Source organism: Brachyhypopomus gauderio, chromosome 4, assembly GCF_052324685.1.
Source record: "Brachyhypopomus gauderio isolate BG-103 chromosome 4, BGAUD_0.2, whole genome shotgun sequence".
Classification (NCBI taxonomy): Eukaryota; Metazoa; Chordata; class Actinopteri; order Gymnotiformes; family Hypopomidae; genus Brachyhypopomus; species Brachyhypopomus gauderio.
The window spans coordinates 32,035,832-32,059,342 of record NC_135214.1 but is presented as its reverse complement, the minus strand read 5'-3'; the positions used below and the strand labels follow the sequence as shown (position 1 = coordinate 32,059,342).

The window sequence follows — 23,511 nt, the reverse complement described above, 5'->3', positions numbered from 1 at the left end:
AGTTAAAAATTAATAATAAAAAATAGAGCACGATCCTCCAATCGAAATCGCTCCTCAACACTCTGCTCGGCGGAGGCGTTTATACTTTGCGATCGATCGCGATATAATACTTAATTTGTGTCCATTTACACCTCCCCTCCGCTAACAATTTACACTCGCCACATATATGTATGATGTAAATGATGCAATACGTGCAATAAAGGGAAAAAAACATTAAAGTGCCGTTCCAGAAAAATAAGTGAGAAGTATTTTAAACTTTTATTTAAAAATGTCTAAAGTCATGGCTCTTCTAATGTTTTTATTCAGCTACTTTTGTGTAAGAGCGGCATATACTTCTGTTTAAAAAGCTTCTCCGTGCAGTTTCCGCCTTCTTTTGGCAGATCTGTTAAGATGATTGGCTGCATTAAAAAATGATTGACAGCTAACTCTGGCTGATAATTGGCTTAATAAAAATTGATTGACAACGAAAGTCTAGTATCTGATTGGCTGCATTCGAAAATGATTGACACATGATACGCCCTTTACCCACGCCCATCGGGGCTCCGGGCTGCAGCATATTACCCTTCTCACTGTTTCTCACACAGCTCACACACGCGCACGTACGTCCATACGGAATTAACACAGACGTAGCACTTTCAAAATAAAAGCGTCACAGTTGTATTGCACGCACGACATAGATATTTGTTTCATTTATGATTGGCCTCAGGGACACACAACGGGCCGGATTTGCCCAGGTCTGCCCTAGTATCTTCTCCAAAAAGGCTGTATATCTTAAATTCTCAAAAGCATGTGACAGTGTGAAATTCGGTAATTAATTTCCTGTATTTGCACTTGAACCTACAATTCAACAGATCAAAATGTTAAAACTAAATAAAAAAATTACAAACATTTTTTATTCTAAGAATATCCCAGACAATTTGTAGATGCAATAACATATGCATGTGTATATAAGGAGTTTTGAGTTAAAATCATACACCCTTGTTAGTTTGTTTTTATTTCAGTGCTGAGTACTTAAATAAAGCAGAAAGATTATAATCCATATCGAAAATCACTAGTTTCCCAGTATCTTTCCCTCCAATAGGATTCCTTATCTTAAATTGGCAAATACCAGAGGTGGGACCAAGTCAGTGTTTTGCAAGTCTCAAGTAAGTCCAAGTCTTTATACCTCAAGTCCCGAGTCAAGTCTCAAGCAAAGACACTCAAGTCAAGTCAAGTCTCGAGTCAAGACAGGCAACAGTCAAGTCGAGTCCCAAGTCTGAAACTTGGAATTTCAAGTCCTTTCGAGTCTTTTTTTTTTTTTTTTTTTACCAATGTTGCAGGTATATTTTAAATGTAAATAATAGACATGCGTTCTTTTTTAAATCTGTATTCTCCTCAAATCTTGATAAAACATGTGCAACTGAAAACACGAAGTATTAAAAAAAAAAAAATTACACCTCTTTATTGCACAGTTCAATTTGTTAAACTTAGCTGCAAAAATATTCATACTTTAAACTACAATTTTCCAGAAATAAATATTCTGTGAAAAAGTCATAAGTAGAACTCCATGTTCAAATAAAAAGTGCTGATATTTTCACAGTACAATACAAAGAACCATAACAGCATTTTCCCTCTCTTCTCTTATCTGGTTTCTTGGAGAACATGTGTGAGTGACACAAGACAAACAAATATAAGAACTGAACAATTAACAGGAATCTGCAACTTTAGACATTTCAGTAAACTATTCTGCATTGCATTTGCTGGCCAAAAGTCTGTATGTCATTTGTGCACGATGAATGATGTCCCCATAGCTGAAAACTCGCTCCACTTTTGTCAATATATTTTTTTCTCGACGTAGATGTTTTCAAATACACAATCCATGTTGAGATAGAACTGGATATTATGATAGTGACAGAGAGAGGCTCTCTTCCCCGAGTTCAGATACAGAACCCAGGGTTGCCAACTCTCACGCATTGAGCGTGAGACGCATTTGACCGTCTTCACACGCTTTCACGCTACACATCCGATTTCTCACGCCGGAAAAAAAATCTAGTTTATTTACCTCTGATCCACATCTATGATTCAATGAGTTACTAGTTCGCTCTGGCACCAACCACTGGCGATCGATCGATCGCGATATAATACTTAATTTGTGTACATTTTACACCCCGCCCGGTAAAAATTTACGTTCGCCAACCCCCCCATTTGATTGGTTGTGCTGCAGCTCACGCACACACACACGTGTGGAAAAGCAGAGGACCGGTCTGCGTCAGAAGGACGGAAATGAAATTAATGGGGCACACTATAAATATTAATATGCGTTTTAAAATTTAGATTTGGGGTAAAAAAAAATCAAGTCTTTGCAAGTAAACAGGTTCAAGTCCAATTCAAGTCCCAAGTTATTGGTGTAAAAGTCCAAGTCAAGTCTAAGTCTCTGAATATTTTTTCAAGTCAAGTCAAAAGTCTTAATATTAATGACTCGAGTCTGACTCGAGTCCAAGTCATGTGACTCGAGTCCCCACCTCTGGCAAATACACATCACAGCACATTTGAATAATTACATTTTGTACTGAAATTGTAGATTTTTAACTTCAACTGCTAAATTAGTATTAGTTAAATGAACTTTTTAGTGCTGTGTATGATTCCAAATTATGTAGTTTTTGTGTTTCATTCTAGGAATATCCATGTGAATTTGTAGAAACTGTTTAGCCATGGTTGTGTAGTCCAGGCTGGTATAAAATCAGATGCATATGTATTTAAGGAGTTTTGACTTAGGAATCCAGCCCTTTTGCTTTTTTTAGTAGGCCTATTATGAATTAGAATAAAGCAGGAAGATTATAATGCATGTCTAAAATAACTTACTAGTTCCCCAGTATCTTCTCCAATAGGGCTCTGGAGCTTAAATTGGCAAATGCATATCACAGCATATTTTTTCAGTACAATTTTTTTTTCTACATTTACATCTATTGCTATAAATTAACTGCATATCAACATATTCAAAACATGAGAAAAATTACTTACAGGGTGTGGTATTAGATGTCGTCCAATCAGGACCTGAAGAACATGAATACAAAATAATGACTATGACTAAGGTTTTTCATATCAATTTACAAAACTATTTAGAGACTTCTGGTTTGTATTGGGTAGATGCACAACAAATACACTATATTGCCAAAAGTATTCGCTCATCTTCCTTTAATCACATATGAGCTTAAGTGACATCCCATTCCTATGCCGCGGCACCCTGGTTGAGAAACGCTGGTCTACAGCACAAGCAGTTTCATGGAGTCTGGAGCTGACGTCGTGACTTCTGTTGTAGCTATTGCAAAGCCAGTGCTGTTTTAGGTGGTGTGCTTGTTTGACATACAGGTGAATTCAAACTGCAACTTGTGTGGTTTTCTTTCAAGTGTTCTTGTTCCTGGAAGTGAATTTGGGAATTATTGACTACTAGAAGTATTTAAAATTTCAGTTTTCTATGTTGAGCTATATTTAACACTTTCCATCGAGTTATTATATTTTGAACCTTAATCGTTGTTGAATTAACACCGTAGGTGGTGTTAACATTTGACACTACACTCTAGTGTTAGATAAATTCAACACTGATCTGTGTTAAATTTCAACTATTGAGAGTGTTGTTTTAACACTATCACAGTTAACACTTTCAAAAGTGTTATTTTAACTCAATCCCGTGTGGACCAATATAGACACTTTGAAAGTGTTGAATTTAACACCCTAGGAGTTGAATTAACACTTCCAAATTTGCTGTGTGGCATTTTTGGTTTAGACCGGCCCCTCATAATTAGTGCACTGTAAACCCGGATTTGGTTTTAATAAATTATTTTAGTAATCATTAATTATTATTTCATGTTTTGTAAAAAAACATTTCCATTGCTAAATAAAACTAGTTGTTATCATTATTGAGCTGAAATAGGCATTGCAATGATCATGTTAAGTAAAGATAACTGAATATGTTAAGTTTATGTTTGGTAGGGGAGCACAACCAACTTGTAATTTATGTATTTGTGGTATGACGTTGAAAAAAAAGTAATTGGATTAATCTTAGCATTTGTCACGGGACAGCTCCGGACCCTTCCCTGTGGGCGTGTCATTTTGTCACCTGCGTGCAGTTATGTCCATGTTTGTACTTCCGTGGGTGTGGGTTGTTTGTGAGCGTGTTCGTTTGTTACACCTGTGCCTTGTCTCGAGGTCACGTGGGTCTGTGTAACTCACCTATTTAATGTGCGTTCGCGCAGTGTCGTGTGCTCGTCTTTGTCTAAAGCTACGTGTCAGCGTGAGTGTGTGTTTGTTCTGCTTGCGCCCCACACCGTGCTTATTCGTGTATTGCCATTAAATGTTCATCGTTCACCGTAATCGCCTTGGTGCCTGCTTCCCACACCCAAGCGTTACAGAAAGACAAGCCAAAAGACAAAAGGTATGCCTGGATACGCCACCCGGGCACCTAAAGGGAAGAGGAAGAGCCGTCGCCACCACGACTCTTCTCCAGTTCGGCGCCGCGAATCCCCCGTCACCGAACAGACCATGCAGCAGGACCCCCTGTGTGTGTACTTGCTCTGCGCGGCTCGGGAGACGGAAGACGAAGAGATGGCAGAAAGCATCCGCCAGTCCGCGGAACGCATATGGAGGGAGAAGGACCCTCTCGCGTCCCTAGGGCGGCCACCCAGTGCGGTGGGCAGCAGCGAATCGAAGGATGGGAGAGCACCGCTCCTGGACTTCCCGGAGGGGGAGTCCAGTGAGCTGTTTATGGTAGGGGTAGGCGCCTTTGCCCTCACTCCTCCCGAAGACGAGTTCGGGAGTGAGGACTCTGGAGAGGAGGAGAGTGAGGGTGAAGCCAGATGCCCGTCCCCCTCGTCAGCGGCTCCCACGACGTCGGACGAGGAGAGGGAGACCAGCCCCACACCATCAGTCTACTCCGCGCCGACTGTGTGCTACGGCGAGGAGAGGGAAGACACCAGCCCTCCGCCGTCGGAGTGGTCAGAGTACACTGGGCATTCCGATGGAGAGGAGTATTCCCCGTCCGTGTGCTCAAGGAGCACGATCTACTACGGGGAGGAAGACGTCAGTCTTCCACCGTCCGACTACGGCGAGGAGAGGGAAGACGTCAGCCCCCCTTCGTCGTTGTACCCAGCTCCGTTGGGAAACGAGGAGCGGAGCGAGGAGAGTGAGGAGGAGAGTCTGCGGTCGGTGAGTTCGCTCTCGACCGTGTGCAAAGGGGGTGGGAGCGGACCGAACAGTCCGTCCGCGTCGGAGAGTGGGGACTCCTGTGGGGAGGAGCCCATGGACCACTCCCGATGCGAGACCCCCGCACAGTCCATGGACTGGAGCGTGGCCGAGGAGGAGATGCCGGCGATGGACACCACTCCCGATACCGGTTCCAGAGGGGGCTGGCCTGGCAAAGGAGGGGCTTCCTACGGGGGATTCCCGGAGAGGGAGCGCCGGCAGGCCTATAGGGCGGCAAGCCCCTACGGCCCTCCCGGAGGAGGGAGCCGCGGACCCGTGAGGTGGGTCGCCGCGAGACCCGCCAGTCGCGCTGCATCCAAGCGGGCTGCAAGTCGCGCTGCACCTCGCGCGTCCGCCAGAGGGACTGCCCTCAAGCGGTCGACCAATCGCGCTACGCCTCGCGCGTCCGCCAGAGGGACTGCCCCCAAGCGATCAGACAGTTGCGCTGCACCTCGCGCGTCCGCCAGAGGGACTGCCCCCAAGCGGTCGACCAATCGCGCTACGCCTCGCGCGTCCGCCAGAGGGACTGCCCCCAAGCGGTCGACCAGTCGCGCTACACCCAGCGCGTCCGCCAGCCGTGCGGCACCTGGTGGTGAGCGGGCGGAACAGGCGGGAGGAGTACCGCCTACTGCAGCGTCTCCAGCCCCCGGAGCCTTCGCGCCGCTACAGCTATTTGGGAATGAATGTCTGTGTTCCTGTGTTTTTGTCTGTCCCCTTGTGTCTCCCTAACCCACTGTTCCCGTTTGTGCCCTTCGTGTTTACTGTTCCGGTGTGCTTGTTTGTCCTCGTGCCCATGTTTAATGTTTTCTCCCCTGTCTTCCCATGGAGGGTGTGCTAGAGCTGTTCGCGGCGGTTCCTGCCGTCGGGGGTGTCGGCTCTCGGAGGCTCGTGATCCCGGCGGCTCCGGACCTGCCCGTCGGCTAAAAGCCGCATATATCTACTGAACTGAACACATTTAACTGAACTGGGGTGAGTTTCCCAAAACGTTCTTAGCGCTAGTACTTCGTAACCTCGTATGAAATGTACGAGGTTACGAAGTAGCCTACTTAGCGCTAAGAACGTTTTGGGAAACTCACCCCTGATCAGTTTCTGAACGGTGCCTGTAGCATTTCACGTGCGACACTTTTTGCTTTCAGCCGGTGTTGTGGGGCATTCCGACAACCCTCGTTTATCCGCATAAAGACGCTACAGATTATATTATCGATTTATGTTTCTATGCATAAATAAGAGCTAGGTTTTAATTATCCATCACAGCAAACTGCATTATCTATGTCCAAAGCCACACTGGCTCAAAGGTGTTAATTATTTTAAATAAAATACACACTGGCCGAAGTTCACCTCGGACCACGACATCGCAGTATTACAGCAGTATTATGTCTAAATATCTAGTTAGGACAAAACTAGAGTGCTCAATGAACTAAGTTATAATCACTGTACCTCCCGAATATCATCTGTAGCGTCTTTATGCGTGTGCAAACGAGGGGAGTCGGAATTCCGCACAACACGTTCGTTTGAAAAAATTTCTCTGTCGTGCCTGCTGCTTGCATGTGCTAAATGAAATTGAGCATTGAGTATTATTACCGATTACAAAACGCAACAGGCTCTCAACAAGATGTGCGATGCGGTGACATGTCAGTCATCTGGAGGGGCACTTGGGGTGGCCAATCAGAATTCAGGGGGGTCCAGTGCCACCCCGGCCCCTGCTTTGGCTCCGCCTATGGTTACATAGGTGGCATCTAGGGCTGGGTATTGATTCAAATTCCAAGAATCGATCCGATTCCGAAGATTAAGAATCGATTTTTTTCTATTTAATCCGATTTAATCGATTCGATCCGATTCGATCCAATTCGGGGTTTATTTAAAATGTATTTGAGCTGTTTCCTGACTGTGTACAGAAGCAACATGTTAAAACTAGTATTATATAGATATTAATCAGCAAATAGTTACTGGTAGTTGGTAGTTACTGATGGCTGGAAGACTGGTGAAAAGGGTCATCATAAATCTACCTTCAAGAAAGGTAATCCAGGACAATAAACAGAGGACATCTTTGAGGTGTCTATATCTGCAACAGTGGGCTCCTACTGGGACAGTGCATTATTATTATGATTGAAATAATTAAGAATTCACCCAAAAGCTGTTGCTACCAAATGCATTTTTATTTTAAAAGTGCTCACACTTAATAAACTGAAAGTATAAAATGTAAACGTGTATTTTTCTTTAAAGTGAGAATATAAGAACAGAACTCTCACGTTACGGTCCCCGACCCCTCCGTTTTGGGCGTGTTAACGTCGTCTGCGTCTAATCGTCTACGTAGGTGTATCTCCGTGGGTGCGGGTGCGTCTTGTGATCACCTGTGGCTCGTCTCGTAATCACGTGGGGTTGATGTGGTTTGTCTATTTAATTTGCGCGCGCACAGCGTCCTGTGCTCGTCGTTGTTTGAGTCACACATGTTCTATGTAAACGTGTTTTATGTGCGCTGTCTGCGCTTCGGTAAATGTAATAAACGTAATGATTTGGAAAGTGCAAAGGATTCTGTCTCGTCCATCGCTTTGCGCCCAACGTTACAAGAACATTTGAAACTTTTTTTAAACTGTAAAAACACTGGGTAAACGGTCAGTGACACGGACTAACTGTAAATAGTCACTGACACTGGATAAACTGTCCTTCTGTTTTTAGATTTCCGATTTGACTATCGTCGTTACCAGCACTGTCTGACGCCAAGTCGTTTTACAGTTAGTTAGACCGAGCACGCCTGCGTGAATTCAGTGACGAGGCGGGGGTAAAAGTTCACTAAAAAATCGATCTTTGGACGTACGAATCGATAATCAGATCATCATATGCGAATCGATTCTGAATCGGAAAATCGATTTTTTCAACACAGGCCTAGTGGCATCCTATCACAGTTCCACGCTGGAATTCCCTGAGCTCCTGAGAGTGACCCCTTCTTTCACAAATGTTTGTAAATACAGTTTGCATGGCTAGGTCCTTAATTTTATACGCCAGTGGCCATAGAAGTGATTGGAACACCTAATTTCGATAATTTGGATGGGTGAGCGAATATGTTTAAATAAAAAAATAACAAATAAAAAAATATATATTTGATATGTTTGGCCAGTGGGCAACCATCAGGGCCCTCTACGTCCTCTGCGAGGGCCTAAATATTCTTAAAACATAAATATATACAATACAATTTATCCAATTTTTAAAATCTACTTACAGTTTGACAATCGACATCTAAACAATTACAAAAATATAAGCAAATAAATTATTCAACCGTGTCTATTCAATCTGTGTAGGAAGGTGAAGGGTTAAGTGGAAGCCTGTGAGCCTGTGTCTCCCCCTATCAGGACTGTGCTTGCCTCCGCAGAATGTTGGTGATTGGTGGTCCCACTGGTCGTTTACAGAGGGCCTGGCAGTTATAATTCAGCGCAATATCAGTTTCAAATGACAGTAAAATTGACCAATTATATCTTCCCTCTTAGTGGGCGGGCTTAACTGTATGATCATTTCTGCCCGCTGTGGCGATGCTAGCTGTCGTTAGTGTACCACCGCTAGCTAGTTTTGATTCATACCTTTGATGTCCTCGTGCGCGTTGTTTACATATTCCGCTCCCGAGGAACACAGAGCTGTGAACCTTATTTTGTTGGAACATTATTTTGCTTAATTTTAAGTTCATCCATAGATTCTATTTAACTCCAGTGCGTCTACACAGGATATTCCCAGACAGGTCGGTCTTGTGTTTTAAATGTCAGACACACAAAGGTACTTTTGTTCATTCTTTCTGGACCTGCAACAAAATTAACTCATTTTGGAAGTGTCACGGTGAGGCGGCCCCCTACCGGTCGCCTCCGTCCACAGCAGCTGTTGTTGTTGTTATTTTGTTGCATAGTGTGCGTCCCTCAGGTGGGCGGCGCCCGTGATCCGTCTCACCTGAGGGTTGTTTGTTTGCCTATATATGTCTTGTCTTTGTACCAGTTGACTGCTGGTCATTATATCCTTAATTTGGAACTATGTCACGGGTTTTTGGTTTGCGCACTTTCAATTAAACTATCCTCTTTCCCTGAGACTGCCGTGATCGCTTCCTTTTTAGTTCGCACTCCCTGCCCGTCACAGGTAGGCTGTACATTCTGTATTAGAAGACATTTTTGGCTTTCAGTTTTCTATGAGCTCTTCACTTTACCTTGTAAATAATCAGCTTAATGACATGTTTGGTTTTCAGTTACGACAGGTCTTTATATTTTTGGTCTTTATTGCTAAAAAATATATCCTGCTTCTTTGGTCCTTCCAGCAAGCCCCAACGTTGGACCTTTGGTTCTCTCAGGTGGCTGCTATGCTTCCTCTTGAAAAATTGACATTTGACCTACACCAGAGGTCAGAAAAATTTTGGCAAATGTGGTCCCCTTTTTGGACGTATTTAGAAAATTTTGGTTAGTGCCTTTCAATTTTAATTAGTGTCTCTGTTCTCTCTCTTCCTTATATGTTTGACTGCTGAAACTAATTGTTATAAGATGTATATTGTTGTAATTTGTTACTGTTATGTTTATATATACATTGTGTCAGTTTCTTTTTCTCTGTAGTGCAACCTTAACAAAAAAAAAAATCTGTCTCACGGGATTTGTGACCCAGCAAGCAGCCAAAATGATGTCAGAAAATGCAGGTATTACTATTGAAGATGTTCCCGCCACTTTCAAATCGTTTGTTTGGCAGCATTTTGGGTACCCGGCGGAAATTATAAATGGCAAGAGAGTGACTGATAAATCTAGGGTCACGATTAATGACGAAAACTGCTTTATGATGGACTTTTCAGTCTCTAACCCTGTCTTTAAGCGGGGACTCACTGTAATAATTTTTTTGCTTCAAAAAAGGAGAAATATTTATTTTAACTTTTATGAACATTTATTTTAATTTAAATTTGTAGAGGAAGAAATTTATTAAGTTCATGCTTACATCTTGCATGTTAAGAGTTATAATAAAACATTTCAAAATTGTTGTCCAGTCATATAATTTGTCATTTGTAGTGTTTTTAAAATCTCATCTCGTTCTCATGAACCTAATATCGTGTCTCGTCTCGTTCTCATGAACCTAATATCGTATCTCATCTCGTGAGCTGAGTGTATCGTCACACCCCTACAATATAGTGTAAGTAAGCATATAAGCAAATCTTTTTTGTCAAAATTTTGTACTGGATTTGCATTTTCATCTGAGAAATGCCCATGGGAAATGTAGCAACAACAGAAACTAAAATAGAATAAAAAACATTTAAATGCACAACAGCCTAACAGTGCATGTGAAAATCAACAAGGCAACACACACATGGATTGTTCAAGTAAATCCTACATCGTATGTCATCACTTTTGCCGTCAGATTAATAGTGCTATGTACAATTACCAGTGATTGATTTTTAGTGCTTTATTCTATTATTCTATTCGAAGAAATTCAAAATTCAGAACTCTCTGAATCAGTGATATCTAAATATATACTCATGAAATGTACCACAAATTGATACCTACCAAAATGAATAAGATATTTTCATTGGTACGTTTGAAACATAATGATCTCGTTTTTAACAAAAGTCAATACTTACACCACCATAGTGCCAAGAAGAGGATATAAGTAGGATTCCTCATTCTTCTTAGGTAGCAAAAACTACTTTGTGAGGGGAAGCGAAGTGTTTTTGGAAAACACTGCACTTTATGTCCACTTCCTCTTTCTATCTGATGTGTGGGTATTACCAGCTATGAAGTAAACTATTTGACTGTAAAGTCATAACTATAATCATATTGTAACCTATGACTCAGCACTGTTGTTAAGACAAAGTTATTCATCTTAAATGTCAGGAACTTCATCAGATTTCAGGCCATCTCACAATAATGCTGCTATAGGTCAGATTACATTGAGATACACACAAACATCTCCCACTTCCTGTTATATCACCACACAGCATATTGTGTGAGCTGTTAGATATATACTCTCAGAGTAAAAGATGTGTTAGTGCCAAGAGCTGCCATTTACTACTGTCAGCCACATACTGCTTTTCATATTTGAAGACAATGAAGCCCACGTGAGTAAACAGCTTACACAACACAGCTTCTCTTGGTGTTGTGATTTTGATATGATATTCAGAACTGTGGTCAATTCGTGTTATGTACCCAAACGAGATATAATCTACATCAGTCTGTTAATGTCGCGTTCTGTCCCTGACTCCTCCCCCGGGTTAATCTGTGTCTGTGTGTAGACCTTTGTAGATGTTGCTTGTCTGTGGAGGCGAGACCAGATACGGTTGCAACACTTTTTGTGATTTTTCCAATAAATCAAAAACCATTTACACTGGAATAGCCAATTTGCTTTTATAAACGTCAACTAATGAAACAATGTATTTAAGTGGATTTATGAAATATGTCCAGGTTGCAAAATTGATTTAAATGAAGTCACTGCTCTGTTAACACATAATAGTTGCCAGGGATGGTTGTAACATGTCAATAAAAAATATACATAATTACATAACTAACCATCAGTCTGATTTCTGATTACTCCTTAAACTTTATTATTATTAAAGTAAATAGTTAGTGATTTATTTATTATTTAATTTATTACTTGATTAAAAAAATAACTAAATTAGATTACAAGTTTTTTTATTAGTTACATTCAGCAGTTGCCAACAACGACAAAATGACAATCAGTTTTGCCAATACACACTTTATTGGAAGTGCATTTTTAAAAGTAACAATGTATTTCCATATGGGGGGTCCCAAAATCTTTAGCCTCATTCACTAAATATAGCGACAAAATTGCTAAGTTGCCAATACTGCTGCTGCTTTATCGGCATTCACAAAATTGTGTCTCACACACTTCATTTAGGGGGGCCAAGGATGTTGTGACAGGGGCATTGCCCCCTGCACCCCACCTCCACCCGCACTTCTTCACTGCCCTGAAAATTTTAAGCGTATAAGGTGGTGTAAGGTGCTACAATGTATAAGGCAGTGTGGTAAACAAATGTTTCATTTCGTGTAAGTGTACATAATGACAAATAATTAAAGGCAACTGAAGAAAAGGCATTTACATTTTACAGTCGACTAAATATTATCAAATAAAACTAGACTACAACTAAAAACAATTCAGATAACTAAATTATGATCAAAACTTAAGTGACATTTTAGTCAAGAGTATGACTAAAACTAAATCAAAATTTGTTGTCAAAACTAACTGGTCTGAAACTTTATGTACTTCACTACAATTTTTTATCTATCTTTCTCTCTCTCTCTCTCTCACACACACACACACACACACACACACGCTCAACAGCAGTTCTCGTCCCCCAGGAATTGTTATGGCAATTTCTCCAAGAGGTTTGAACAACTGACCAGCTGAGTGCCAACTGCACACTACTGTGTCTAAAAGAACTGAAGCAAAGGATGGGCACACCAAATATTGATTTAGGTTTCTTTTGTTTACTGCATTTTCTTCAATGTTTATTGATAAGTAAAAACCACACGTGTCAAGACCCTTCAAATTCCTTCCATTTAGGACATTTTCCCACAAGTGTTTTAACTAATGCCAGACGCTTCTTTAACCACACACAAAAAAAGAAGTGAAAACAGGAACCATTTCATGACATACAAGCATCGTTAGCACTTCTCTGACTGTGCAGTTACCAACTCCTACTGCATGCCATTTACTTCTATTTTCCCATCCTATTATGTTCCAACTTTTCTTTGTGTTGACAGTATTATTAGTTTGAAGTCGGTCGTGACATACAAATTTGACATCAGTTGAAATTCAGAACAGAAATCTGACACAGTAGAGTATATTCACCCAACACACCCATGGATTTGTGGGCGAAAACCACACTGATTTATGTTGCCCACCACGAATCACAGTGTCTGTAGGTATTCACCCCCCCCCCCCCCCCAGGCTACCTGATTTATGCTCACTGTGCTCCCTTCTTTGATACAGACTACATGAGGAGCAGCTTCATGAGACCAGGTGGCATAGCTCAACCGGGACACTCTACATCACTGAGCAGCAGCAGGTGGCTGGATAGTTATCCACGTTCACTTTTGACTCGTTCCCGTACACGTAGTAGATATGGGACCTATCTTTCCACGAGTAAGTCACCCGGGTGATGGGGATCAGCTCTATGGTGTGGCGCTACAGTAGAGAAGATTCGAATTCAGTAATCACAGCAATGACTGCAAAAACCGATGTTGTATAATGAAATATATGTGTAAAATTATATCACTATGAAGGGTAACAACTGTAACACCTCATAAATGACACGTCTGATACATTGTCACAACACAAAATGTCAACATCAACATCAATAACAATGTTAAGTTGTCAACTATGCAAGGCAGTGGCAGCATGCCGAGGCCAGAGAAGGTTAACTAAAGACACCATTTTATTTTAGATTAGCCCTTAGTGCTAACAGGAACATAACACTTAACAAAAACACACATATATCAAGATACAAACAGAAATAGACCATATACAGACAAACAGACACAGACACGGTGAGGGTGGGGTGGGGGGTGGTGGTGTCAGGGGTTGTACCTTGACACAACATTGTACAAACATTGTAAAATTTATTAATTCAGTATGACTAAGGAAAACACACACACACATCACCTGCTGCAGAATACGGGAAGTCTGGAAGTATCTGGATTGGTGCTCTCTTATCAATCGCTCGGATGCTTGGACAATGGCAGGGTCTGGGAAACCCATTACTGGATAGAGCTAAAACACACATGCAGTGTAATCACATGTCAGCACTCATTAGCACATCTGCGGGGTCATTGTTTCTGTCTGCATGGTTTGTTCTCCCTAACCATAATATTTTCTTCCTCATCCTCATTCTATCCTCCTCGTCGTCATTCTTTATAGTCCCTTTTCTTTGCTACACGTTTAATTTTTCAAAACATACAGTGAGGAGAACAAGTATTTGATACGCTGCCGATTTTGCTGGTTTTCACACTTGCAATGCATGTAGAAATCTGTAATTTTTATCATAGGTGCTCTTCAAGTGTCAGTGATGGAATCTAAAAACAAAATCCAGAAAATCACACTGAATGACTTTTAAATTATTAATTTGCATTTTATTGCAGGAAATAAGTATTTGATACATCAGAAAAACGAAACTTAATACTTGGTACAGAAACATTTGTTTGCGATTACAGAAGTAAGAGGTTTCCTGTAGTTCTTTACAAGGTTTGCACACACTGCAGCAGGGATTTTGGCCCACTCCTCCATACAGATCTTCTCCAGATCCTTGAGGTTTCTAGGCTTTCGCTGGGCAACACAGAGTTTCAGGTGTCTCCAGAGATTTTCGATCGGGTTCAGATCTGGAGAATGGCTAGGCCACTCCAGGACCTGGAGATGCTTATTATGTAGTTGCCCGGGCGGTGTGCTTCGGGTCATTGTCATTTTGATAGACCCAACCGCGACCCATCTTCAGTGCTCTTACTGAGGGAAGAAGGTTGTTGGCCAATATCTCACAATACATGGCTCCATCCATCCTCGCCTCAATACAGTGCAGTCGCCCTGTCCCCTTTGCAGAAAAGCATCCCCAAACCATGATGCTTCCACCTCCGTGTTTCACTGTAGGGATGGTGTTCTGGGGTTTGTACTCTTCCTTCATTTTCCTCCAAACACAGAGTTTAGACCATAAAGCTCTATTTTCGTCTCATCTGACCACATTACCATCTCCCACACCTCATCTGGATCATCTATATGGTCATAGGCAAACTTCAGACGGGCTGGACATGTGCTGGCTTAAGCAGGGGGACCTTGTGTGCACTGCAGGATTTTAAGCCATGACGGCACAATGTATTACTAATAGTTTTTTTTTGAAACAGTGGTTCCAGCTTGCTGCAGGTCATTGACCAGGTCCTGCAGAGTAGTTTTGGGGTCTTTCTTTACCTTCCTCACTATCAGTGCAACCCCACGAGGTGAGATCTTGCAGGGAGCTCCAGACCGAGGGAGGTTGACTGTTATCTTTGTCTTCTTCCATTTTCTAATTATTGTGCCTACAGGTGTTGTCTTCTCATTAACCTGTTTGCCGATCTTCCTGTAGCCCATTCCAGCCTTGTGCAGGGCTATAATTTTGTCCCTGATGTCCTTGCACAGCTCTCTGGTCTTGGCCATTGTGGTGAGGTTGGAGTTTGTTTGTGTGTGAGTGTGGACAGGTGTCTTTTTATTCTATTTAGTTCAAACAGGTGCAGGTAATACAGGTAAAGAGTGGAGAACAGGAGGGCCTCTTAAAGAGCAACTAACAGGTCTGTGAGAGCCAGAATTCGTACTGTTTGGTAAGGTATCAAATACTTATTTCCTGCAATAAAATGCAAATTAATCATTTAAAAGTCATTCAGTATGATTTTCTGGATTTTGTTTTTAGATTCCATCACTCACACTTGAATAGCACCTATGATAAAAATTACAGATTTCTACATGCATTGCAAGTGTGAAAACCAGCAAAATCGGCAGTGTATCAAATACTTGTTCTCCTCACTGTAAAATAGCAAAAACATTTATTTTTTGCTGCAGATGTTAAGGTTAGGATTAAGTTCAGTTAGGTATAGAACATAATTTTCACATATACGTAGTTAATTATAATAATACATATGTGACACTTGTGTAACACCAAGTGTGTGTGTGCATATATTTATTTACCTGATACTGAGAGTCCTTGAACATTTCCCTGCCCGTCACGTTGCTAAGATTGTCCGTCTTCAGTCCGCTCATCTGCTCCACCAGGTAATCATCCTTATTATTTGTCCTGAGAAGCAAAATACACAAGCAAATTTCACATTAGACGAATCACCCACACAGAAAATGACCCACATGCCAACTTTTGTCAATCGCTGCCTTGTTTTGATTTACCATGTGCTTCTTTGTTTTGGTCCCCGTTTTCACGCCCCCTCGTATAGTTTTCTGCCACAAACATCCACCTCGTGATCTCTCCGCATTACAAGCATCATGAATATTTTGGTATAGCATAGCGGATTGTGTAGTGTAGTTGGTATCAATGTTGCTTCTACTCTGGGGAACGGTGTGGTACATTCTACCAACAGAGTCCTCCTCACACTACCTCACACCTCTGGAATGTGACTGAAATGGTTTGTCACTCTAGATTGTGCCTTGTTGCTGTAACACTGCAAATACTGCAAAATAAAGAACTAATCTTATAAGAGTGTCTGCTAAATGCATAAATCTAAATGAAAATGATCATCTTTTCCATATACATGTGACACGTCACCACTATTTAATTGCTGGTGTAAGCTTGATATTATAGGATTAACTGGGTAGTAGTAGTTAGGGACTGTCTAAAATTTAAATAAGGAGAATGAATGTACTTCAGTATAGCACTTACAGGGAAGTTCTGATTTAAAACCATGTGTGCTACTTTAAAACATTGAGAAAGTGTGAAGTGCTCACCAATACTCACCATTGCACCTTAAGGTTGATGAAGACGAGGAGCTGTCTCCTCCCCTGGCACGTGTCACACGCCTGAGAGCCCTGCCCACTGCACTTAATGCAGCTGAGAACAATGCAACCAGGTCAAATTAAAGTACACCAACACTCTGAATGGCTAATCAGATGAGATCATCTTAGTCCTCAAGTCACTGAAATACACATGCAAGGATTCCATAGAAAATATGGGGACTAATGTGATTTGATCATTACTTCCTCGGTTGTAAATATAGCTTCAGATTAAACCAGCTGGTTGTAGATGCACAAATTTAAAAACGCTGAGGGAAACTAGACACTGACAGAATCTAAACACTGATGGAAACTAGACAGCCAGAGCAGGAGCCTTACCTGTCCCTACCACGGCCATTGCAGTGTGAGCAGCGATCGTTACCAAGGCGGAAACCAGAGCCATTACACACCCAGCACACTTTCTGTTAACGGATCAGTTTAGAAAATTCTAATACCTTTAAAGCAACATTTAATGACCCTTTAATTACCCTATACTGTGTGCAAGTGAAATCGCAAAGCAATCAGTAAAACTACAATAAATGCAACGCTGTAAAACTAAAACTTCATAAATAAAAACCTGAACTTTAATTTAAGCCTATAGTAGACAGATTTATTTTAATTACCGATAGTAGATTCTATTTATAGTAGTAAATAAAACATATATATATAGGGATATATATACTATATACAGAGAACTATATGTCATCTATAAACTTGCATAAACATGAGACGTGACTCACGCTGCCACAGCCAGAGCACTCTCTGCACGGCATCCTGCCCACTCCAAGACACACGTGGCAGTTCTGCAGGAGAAGATACAACAGTCCCACATGGGCGGAGTCATGCTGCCTTCATTTTACTTGCTAATTAACTCGTGTTTATAGTTTTTTTTCCAGTAATATGTAATACAGCTAATATATTCCCATTTCATCTGTGAACTTTAGGACCTGCTGCTGGATATGATGCTTCCTGATTTGTTATTAGCACTACTGTGTTTTTCCCCCTTTGGTCCTTCACCTTGACGGAGGAGGTGTAGGGTACTTTGATGTTCTGTGTGGAATCCTGGAATAAGTTGGATGCCTGAGCTGTTATGTTCCATGGGCCTGGCGCAGGCTGGATATTTGCATCCACAGCCTGACCTGAAACGCACAGAAGACATTCTCCATCACTCCTCCCTAACAGCCCAGCCGCCTTGTCATGTGAAGACAGTCAGGGCATTTTTACATTTCATCGATTCATGCGAGGATTATATATTTAGATCATCAACTTCACAAAGTTGCTAATATCCCTTCACACTTAGAAATGTATTGTAACTTTGCAATTATGTGGATGTTACAGTGAATCTTTCTTGGAAACATGACTAATACTGCCTCCTGGAGTTTCAACAATGCATAGCACTTGTCCAGTATAAGCACGTGTGCCTCATTTTTGTGCCATTTCATTCCCTTCCATAAATTCAAAGTTGTACTTTTTATTGTAGTGCACTATACATTTCATGATGGACTGCTCATGTACCCAATTTCAGAAATGATAAATCTACACTTTATGGGTCACTGTGTTTGTGTTATAAGGACAAGTGCTTTCAAACAAGACACACACTGCACGTTACCATTATATGGTTCCTGTTTCCACTCAGTAGATCTCGACTCTGTGAAGGTCTCCAAACGATACTAAGATGATCGTATTTGAAATTGAAAGAGGAGAAATAACAGAAATACCATAAAGGTCAAAAGGATAACCTGCAACTTACTGTTACTCACAAACGTAGTACATGCTGCTTCACTTTTTTGTACAACCATTTGGAGAAACACTGTAGTTCCAGTAACAGATTTTCAAGAGGAAGCATTCTTGTGTAATAAATGTTTCTGTCCATTCTGTAGTTTTTGTTTGTGTAATGCTTTATCGTAAATGCACAACACATGACAGGGTTCAGCAAAACATATGCATTTAGCTAAAGAACTGTTACGCACAATTCTAATTGTCTAATAACAAAACCGATCATGGTTACAGACTGCACTACCCATCTGAACTCCAGTTCCAACAATTCCTTGGGAAACATCTAGATATCTACATGTCTAGAATATAGACTGTTCTCTTCTGACTCACAGTAATCTTACTGTATTTAAACAGAGCTATGACTTTTTCCCAATACTGTGAAGTATTGCTTCTATCTAGTTTGCATATTGAGCGTTTTTCCTGGGTTGCTTTTCTGGTATTTTTTACTTTGTCTGTTATTTTGATTTGCTTTGTTCGGTTTTGCCCTTTAAGGATGTTGCTGCATTTTTGTAATTCTGGTTGCAATCTACAAATGTCTCCGACTTTGACTTGACACCCCGATCTTGTTTTGATAGCTTGGCACAGAATCTGACTTATGCTTGTCTCCACCTCCTAGTAATATTATATATTAATATTTTATATATTAATATTAATTACAAATATTAATCCGCAAGTGTATGAATTCAATTCCAACTGTACAAGTGGAAGGTGTGACATCAATTATCCTAACAAGCTAATGCTAACGTTCACCCGTTTTTGCTTTCAGGAAAAGGAGCGAAGCGTTGTGACATAAACGAAGATGACGGTGTCCTCACCCTGTAAGTGTTGAAAGCTTCCATGTTGGTAATGACTCCATCTCTGGCTGGACCGGTGCTGTAGCAGCATTTACTGGAAGCATAGCTCACAAAGGCCTCGCGTGCCGTGTCCTCTGTGATGGAGGGAATGCTGTAAAGAAAGATGGCGTCATGCAATTCAAAAAGTTGAGTATTTTGCTTGACTTGACCGTGTTTGAAAAGGCAATGCTTGTTGAGGGTGTGAGTGTCTTGTTGCAAGTGGGTGCTGAAGCGGCTGGCAGGGCGTATTTGTCTGAGTGAACACATGCTTACTGCCAGTTGTCCTGCACAGGGCCGTGTTCTGGTACAGGCATGGGCAGTGTTGGTATTGGTGGAGGAAGGAACCCACCTGCAATGAGGAGAGAGAGAGAGAGAGAGAGAGAGAGAGAGAGAGAGAGAGAGAGAGAGAGAGAGAGAGAGAGAGAGAGAGAGAGAGAGAGAGAGAGAGAGAGAGAGAGAGATCAGCTACTATCTTCCTAGGGAGATATCCATCTGAAATCCTTTAGATACCATCAACTACCAAATAAAGTATTTAAGGTATTTTTAATGGATATGATATTAAAAAGATGGGTGACGTACTATTACACAAATGAATTAAAAATTAGTTTTTGCTAGCCTTTTAAAGCCTTTAGTCAATTGACAATTCAGCTGGTAAAAATAATTTTATGTACATAAAATGCCATTCATTATTATAATACATTTATTAGGGCAATTATTGCCTTAATAATAATTACAACAACAACAACAACAACAACAACAGGTTTGTGCGCACACCTCCTCCACCAGCGACCGTGCCCTCGTAGCCCGGTACGTTGTCGAACATATTGGCCGGCGGCGCTGAGGGGGCCTGTGAATTTGCTGCTGAACCAGAGATCATGGCTGAAACAATCCAGGCAGACCGGTTAGAGCAGGACAACCCATCCCTGGCCAAAAGTTGGATTAAAAACTAAACCTTCTTATAAAAATGTTCTACAGAAACACAAATGCTCTGCTCTCCTGTCTTTTTCTGTTCATTATTTAGATAAATAAAATGTTAATAAATTTCCAGCACATTTTGGAGTATTTGTGTTTAAATGTTAAGACAACCAACAAGTTGTACACAACACACCCTTTTTCAGTTCTGGCACGATGCCCATTTTCAATAGGACTCCTTTTCCTTAGGAATAGGAATATTTTCCTAATCCTTTCCCTTGTAACTAAAGCTACATGGAATTTCCCATAACTCCCAAAAATCCCAAAAATCAAAATGCAAGTAGAAAGACAACCTAATTGTCTAATAAGATAAAAAAAATCTGATCACTTACCCTTCTGTCTTTAGGCAGCTCTTGGAAATTTAAATGAATATGGAGAGTAATACTGTAGCGTATTCCAATGTATTCCGGGTTTCTACCTGATTTACTAGCCGACGCTTTTCAGCAGGTAGTAAAAGGGTAGTGGGCGTGGCCTGAATTCTACGTCTTGGTCGCGTGCACTCCTTATGGTCCTTTTTAGACTAGTGAATGAAATCCTGCTAACACCTGCTTTTGCCCACTGGAATCATTCTGTAGCAAACACTGGTAACCGCGGGTTGCGTGTTTGAACTTGTTTCTATATTGAGTAGTGGCTTATTTGAGTTTACTTCCTATTTTGTCGTGTTGAATGATTCGGCCACAACCCCGTTCACTCTGCCCCGCCCTTTCGCGTATGCGCACAGGTGTCAGTTATTCAATGAGACGAATCAATACCGCGTGACTCTTTCTTTGTTTAAAAAGTATCTTCGTTTTGCCTTCTCTGATAATACGCTTGTTCTGTTGAGCAGCAACTCGCCTTGGTGGTCAGCGAGAATTGCTACAATATATAACATTTATGTTAATACTATAAAATTCAATTGTATGTGTCCATACACACTACATATTTAATAGTCTGTGTGCTGTATTTACTACAGATTGTAAATGCATGCTTGTCATCGGATAATCTAGGGAAAGTGGATTGAGCCGTAATCTGGTTGGCTCACATCACAGCAACAAATAAGAACGGAAACCGCAGCCTCGCGCGCACGAGATTACGATCTCGTCTGCCATCTGACGGACGTCGGACAAAAAAACCGACCGGTCGTACGCAGCGCCGCCTAGCCTAATAATCTTCGTAATATGCAACGTATTCGGTTTTTTTTATTCACTTCATTTCGTTGAGTGACTTCAGAGTTTAAAAGGAAACCTTGTTATATAGGTTATAGGTAACGCAGTAGGTAATAGCGCCTTTTTTTTAAGTCGCTTCCCACACATCTCGCGAGATCTGGTAGTTCCTCTATGAATATTGCGCGTAGGAATGTATGAGTCTCTTCAGCGCAGGAGTTCTCAAACACACTAGATCAAAATACCATTACGTAAGGTGGTGAAACTGTCACTAAATGTTTGTACAGCAAATGGAATATACACTGGAAGTCTTTAAGTAAAAAAATGACTAAAGCTAACGATCGAGAAATAAGTAACAGATCTAAGAAAAGAACATGCTGAATTAAATATCTACATAATATAGGTGAAGGACATAGCCTACCTGTCCCCCCCGTTGCTGAAGGCGCGTACCCAGTGTTGGCAGTGCCGTAGTTGGACCCATAATTACTTTAAAGGTGAAAATAGCTAAATTAATCTTCTAAACATTAACTCAAATATACTGTATTGAGGAACGAAGATACAGCGAATGTTGAATTTACCTTACAATCGGCGTTTTCTCCATATCAACAAGTCGACTTCAAAACCCCGTTTGTGTCGAGTTTACAGCTCTGATACACTTACAACTTCCCGTTAACGCAGTAACGTATCATGTGATTACACATAGTTCATATCTTCGGTGTAAAGTGAGTGGGACAGATGTGCTTCCTGAGCTTAAACCTCTACGACGTATTTTGTTTTGTTAAGATTAGCTTGTATATACGGGGCATTTGCTTCCTTAGCATGCTAGTGTAAACTTTCAAGATCACTTTCGTTTTTAATCCAGTCTACGTATCTCGTACACTAAATGTCATCATGCTCCCTTCAGTGACCCGTGGAGTGTACCACTGCTCAGAATGGAATAATTTAAGGAAACATATTGGGAATATATTTATATTATAAAAAAAAATCTTTGGAGATCCTCTAAATGATGACTGCAGACAAAATAAGTTATTTTGAAGGCATGGCAATACGCGTGTTGTCCCCCATAGAGAAACACACAAATCAGCATTCGTGTAGAATTAGTGTTGTTTACATGTTGTCTTGTAAATAATGCCGTTGGTTTTGTTGTGAGCCAAGCGTCTCCACCCACTGAGGTAATAGGATGTGCCAAGAATCTGGCAGAGACTGCTGGCAAAGTGACCCCCCCTGCAGAACAGGCCTATGGAATCTGTGCAGTTAGCTGAGGTTCATGTTCCAGCCAGCTATGTGCCACTGATACCACACAAACCTTTGCAGGAAGTGACCACTTTGCATTTGCTTGATTTCACCGCATTCATGGGGATGTTTGTCACTTAGGCAACTTCACATTGCCCATATAAGCAGCATACAGTACCTGTCTGCTAGGTATGCGGCTTTCAGTGTGTTCCTTATTCTCTCTCCAGGAATGTGTCTTGATAAAATCTTAAGTTCCTCTGGCCTCTAAGTGGAGATTTTGAGTGGATGAAAGTATCAGAAACTATTCTTTAGCATATTTGATTAAGACTTTTATCCACAGCATACAATTTCTCATACATTTGACCATAAACACGCTGGACATGATCCAAATTACAAATAAACTGATCTCTAAAATATTACTGTCACAAGCTGCACCCCTCCATATTAATCTTAGTAGTCATACTAGTAGACAGTGTGGTGTAATTAACCTATGTGTAGAGTGGAGTCACATGAGAGGTGTGAAAAGGACAGCAACACTGGCTACAAACAGGAACTACAGAACAGCAAAAGGTGTCAAGCTCTACCTGTCATGTACTGTCCTATCAGTCTAAGGCTTTTATCAGTCTTACTGTCCTCTGTCTCTCATTAGCCAACTGCACATGTGCATATCACATCAATCTCTAATAGTCACTTTGGTTTATTAATGGTGGCGTTAAAGCACATGGTTTTGCTGATAATTAAAAACCTGGCTGCTCTGATTCCTATAGGGCCTCTGACTTTAGCATTGTACTCAGCTGAACTGTTGGAGTAGAATGATGTTAGAAAATGTGTGTCAGCTAAATGCATAACAATTTTGAAGTAGT

At 41.1% G+C, this 23,511-nt stretch overlaps 3 protein-coding genes across 11 annotated transcripts in view; 1 reads left to right on the top strand and 2 right to left on the bottom strand.

Annotated features, from left to right (window-relative positions):
• The window catches only part of LOC143513050 (uncharacterized), a 33,042-nt gene extending 22,001 nt beyond the window's left edge, over positions 1-11,041 (bottom strand). For 2 of the 8 annotated variants that reach the window (XM_077003994.1, XM_077003995.1), the window contains exons 1-3: positions 10,802-11,038; positions 3,001-3,033; positions 2,842-2,877 (exon numbers count right to left, since the gene is read on the bottom strand). In XM_077003994.1, the coding sequence (XP_076860109.1) occupies positions 2,842-2,877; positions 3,001-3,033; positions 10,802-10,844 (112 nt within the window). In that variant the 5' untranslated portion in view covers positions 10,845-11,038. Of the gene's footprint in view, positions 1-2,841; positions 2,878-3,000; positions 3,034-10,801 lie in introns of all 8 variants that reach the window. The other 6 variants (XM_077003990.1, XM_077003993.1, XM_077003992.1 and 3 more) reach the window with 5 other exon arrangements.
• Positions 11,042-11,177: 136 nt separating this feature from the next.
• grip2a (glutamate receptor interacting protein 2a) overlaps positions 11,178-23,511 on the top strand; it is a 44,365-nt gene continuing 32,031 nt past the window's right edge. Inside the window, exons 1-2 of the mRNA XM_077003983.1 lie at positions 11,178-11,278; positions 19,235-19,286. The gene's annotated coding sequence lies outside the window, so the exon portion shown is untranslated. The remainder of the gene's footprint in view (positions 11,279-19,234; positions 19,287-23,511) is intronic.
• Positions 11,900-22,264, bottom strand: ssuh2rs1 (ssu-2 homolog, related sequence 1). Of its 2 annotated transcripts, XM_077003986.1 has the most exons (13): positions 21,994-22,264; positions 21,837-21,901; positions 20,076-20,180; positions 19,575-19,650; positions 19,284-19,413; positions 18,302-18,362; positions 17,710-17,831; positions 17,433-17,495; positions 17,032-17,114; positions 16,658-16,750; positions 15,883-15,988; positions 13,843-13,950; positions 11,900-13,365 (listed from the first exon to the last, which is right to left on the bottom strand). In XM_077003986.1, exons 1-13 carry the CDS (start codon positions 22,014-22,016, stop codon positions 13,225-13,227), a joined length of 1,176 nt encoding a protein of 391 aa, XP_076860101.1. In that variant the 5' UTR covers positions 22,017-22,264; the 3' UTR covers positions 11,900-13,224. The 2 variants fall into 2 exon arrangements, with proteins under 2 accessions (XP_076860101.1, XP_076860102.1); XM_077003987.1 differs by lacking the exons at positions 21,837-21,901; positions 21,994-22,264 and adding an exon at positions 20,606-21,813.

What these genes read in the sequence shown, in the direction of transcription:
- ssuh2rs1 (XM_077003986.1), bottom strand. Translation starts at nt 22,016, where the DNA reads ATGGAGAAAACGCCGATTGTAAG. An exon ending in CACGGTCGCTGGTGGAGGAG is followed by an intron (nt 19,651 to 20,075) that starts GTGTGCGCACAA and finishes TCCTCATTGCAG; the next exon opens with GTGGGTTCCTTCCTCCACCA. An exon ending in ATCAACCTTAAGGTGCAATG is followed by an intron (nt 15,989 to 16,657) that starts GTGAGTATTGGT and finishes TTTGCTTCTCAG; the next exon opens with GACAAATAATAAGGATGATT.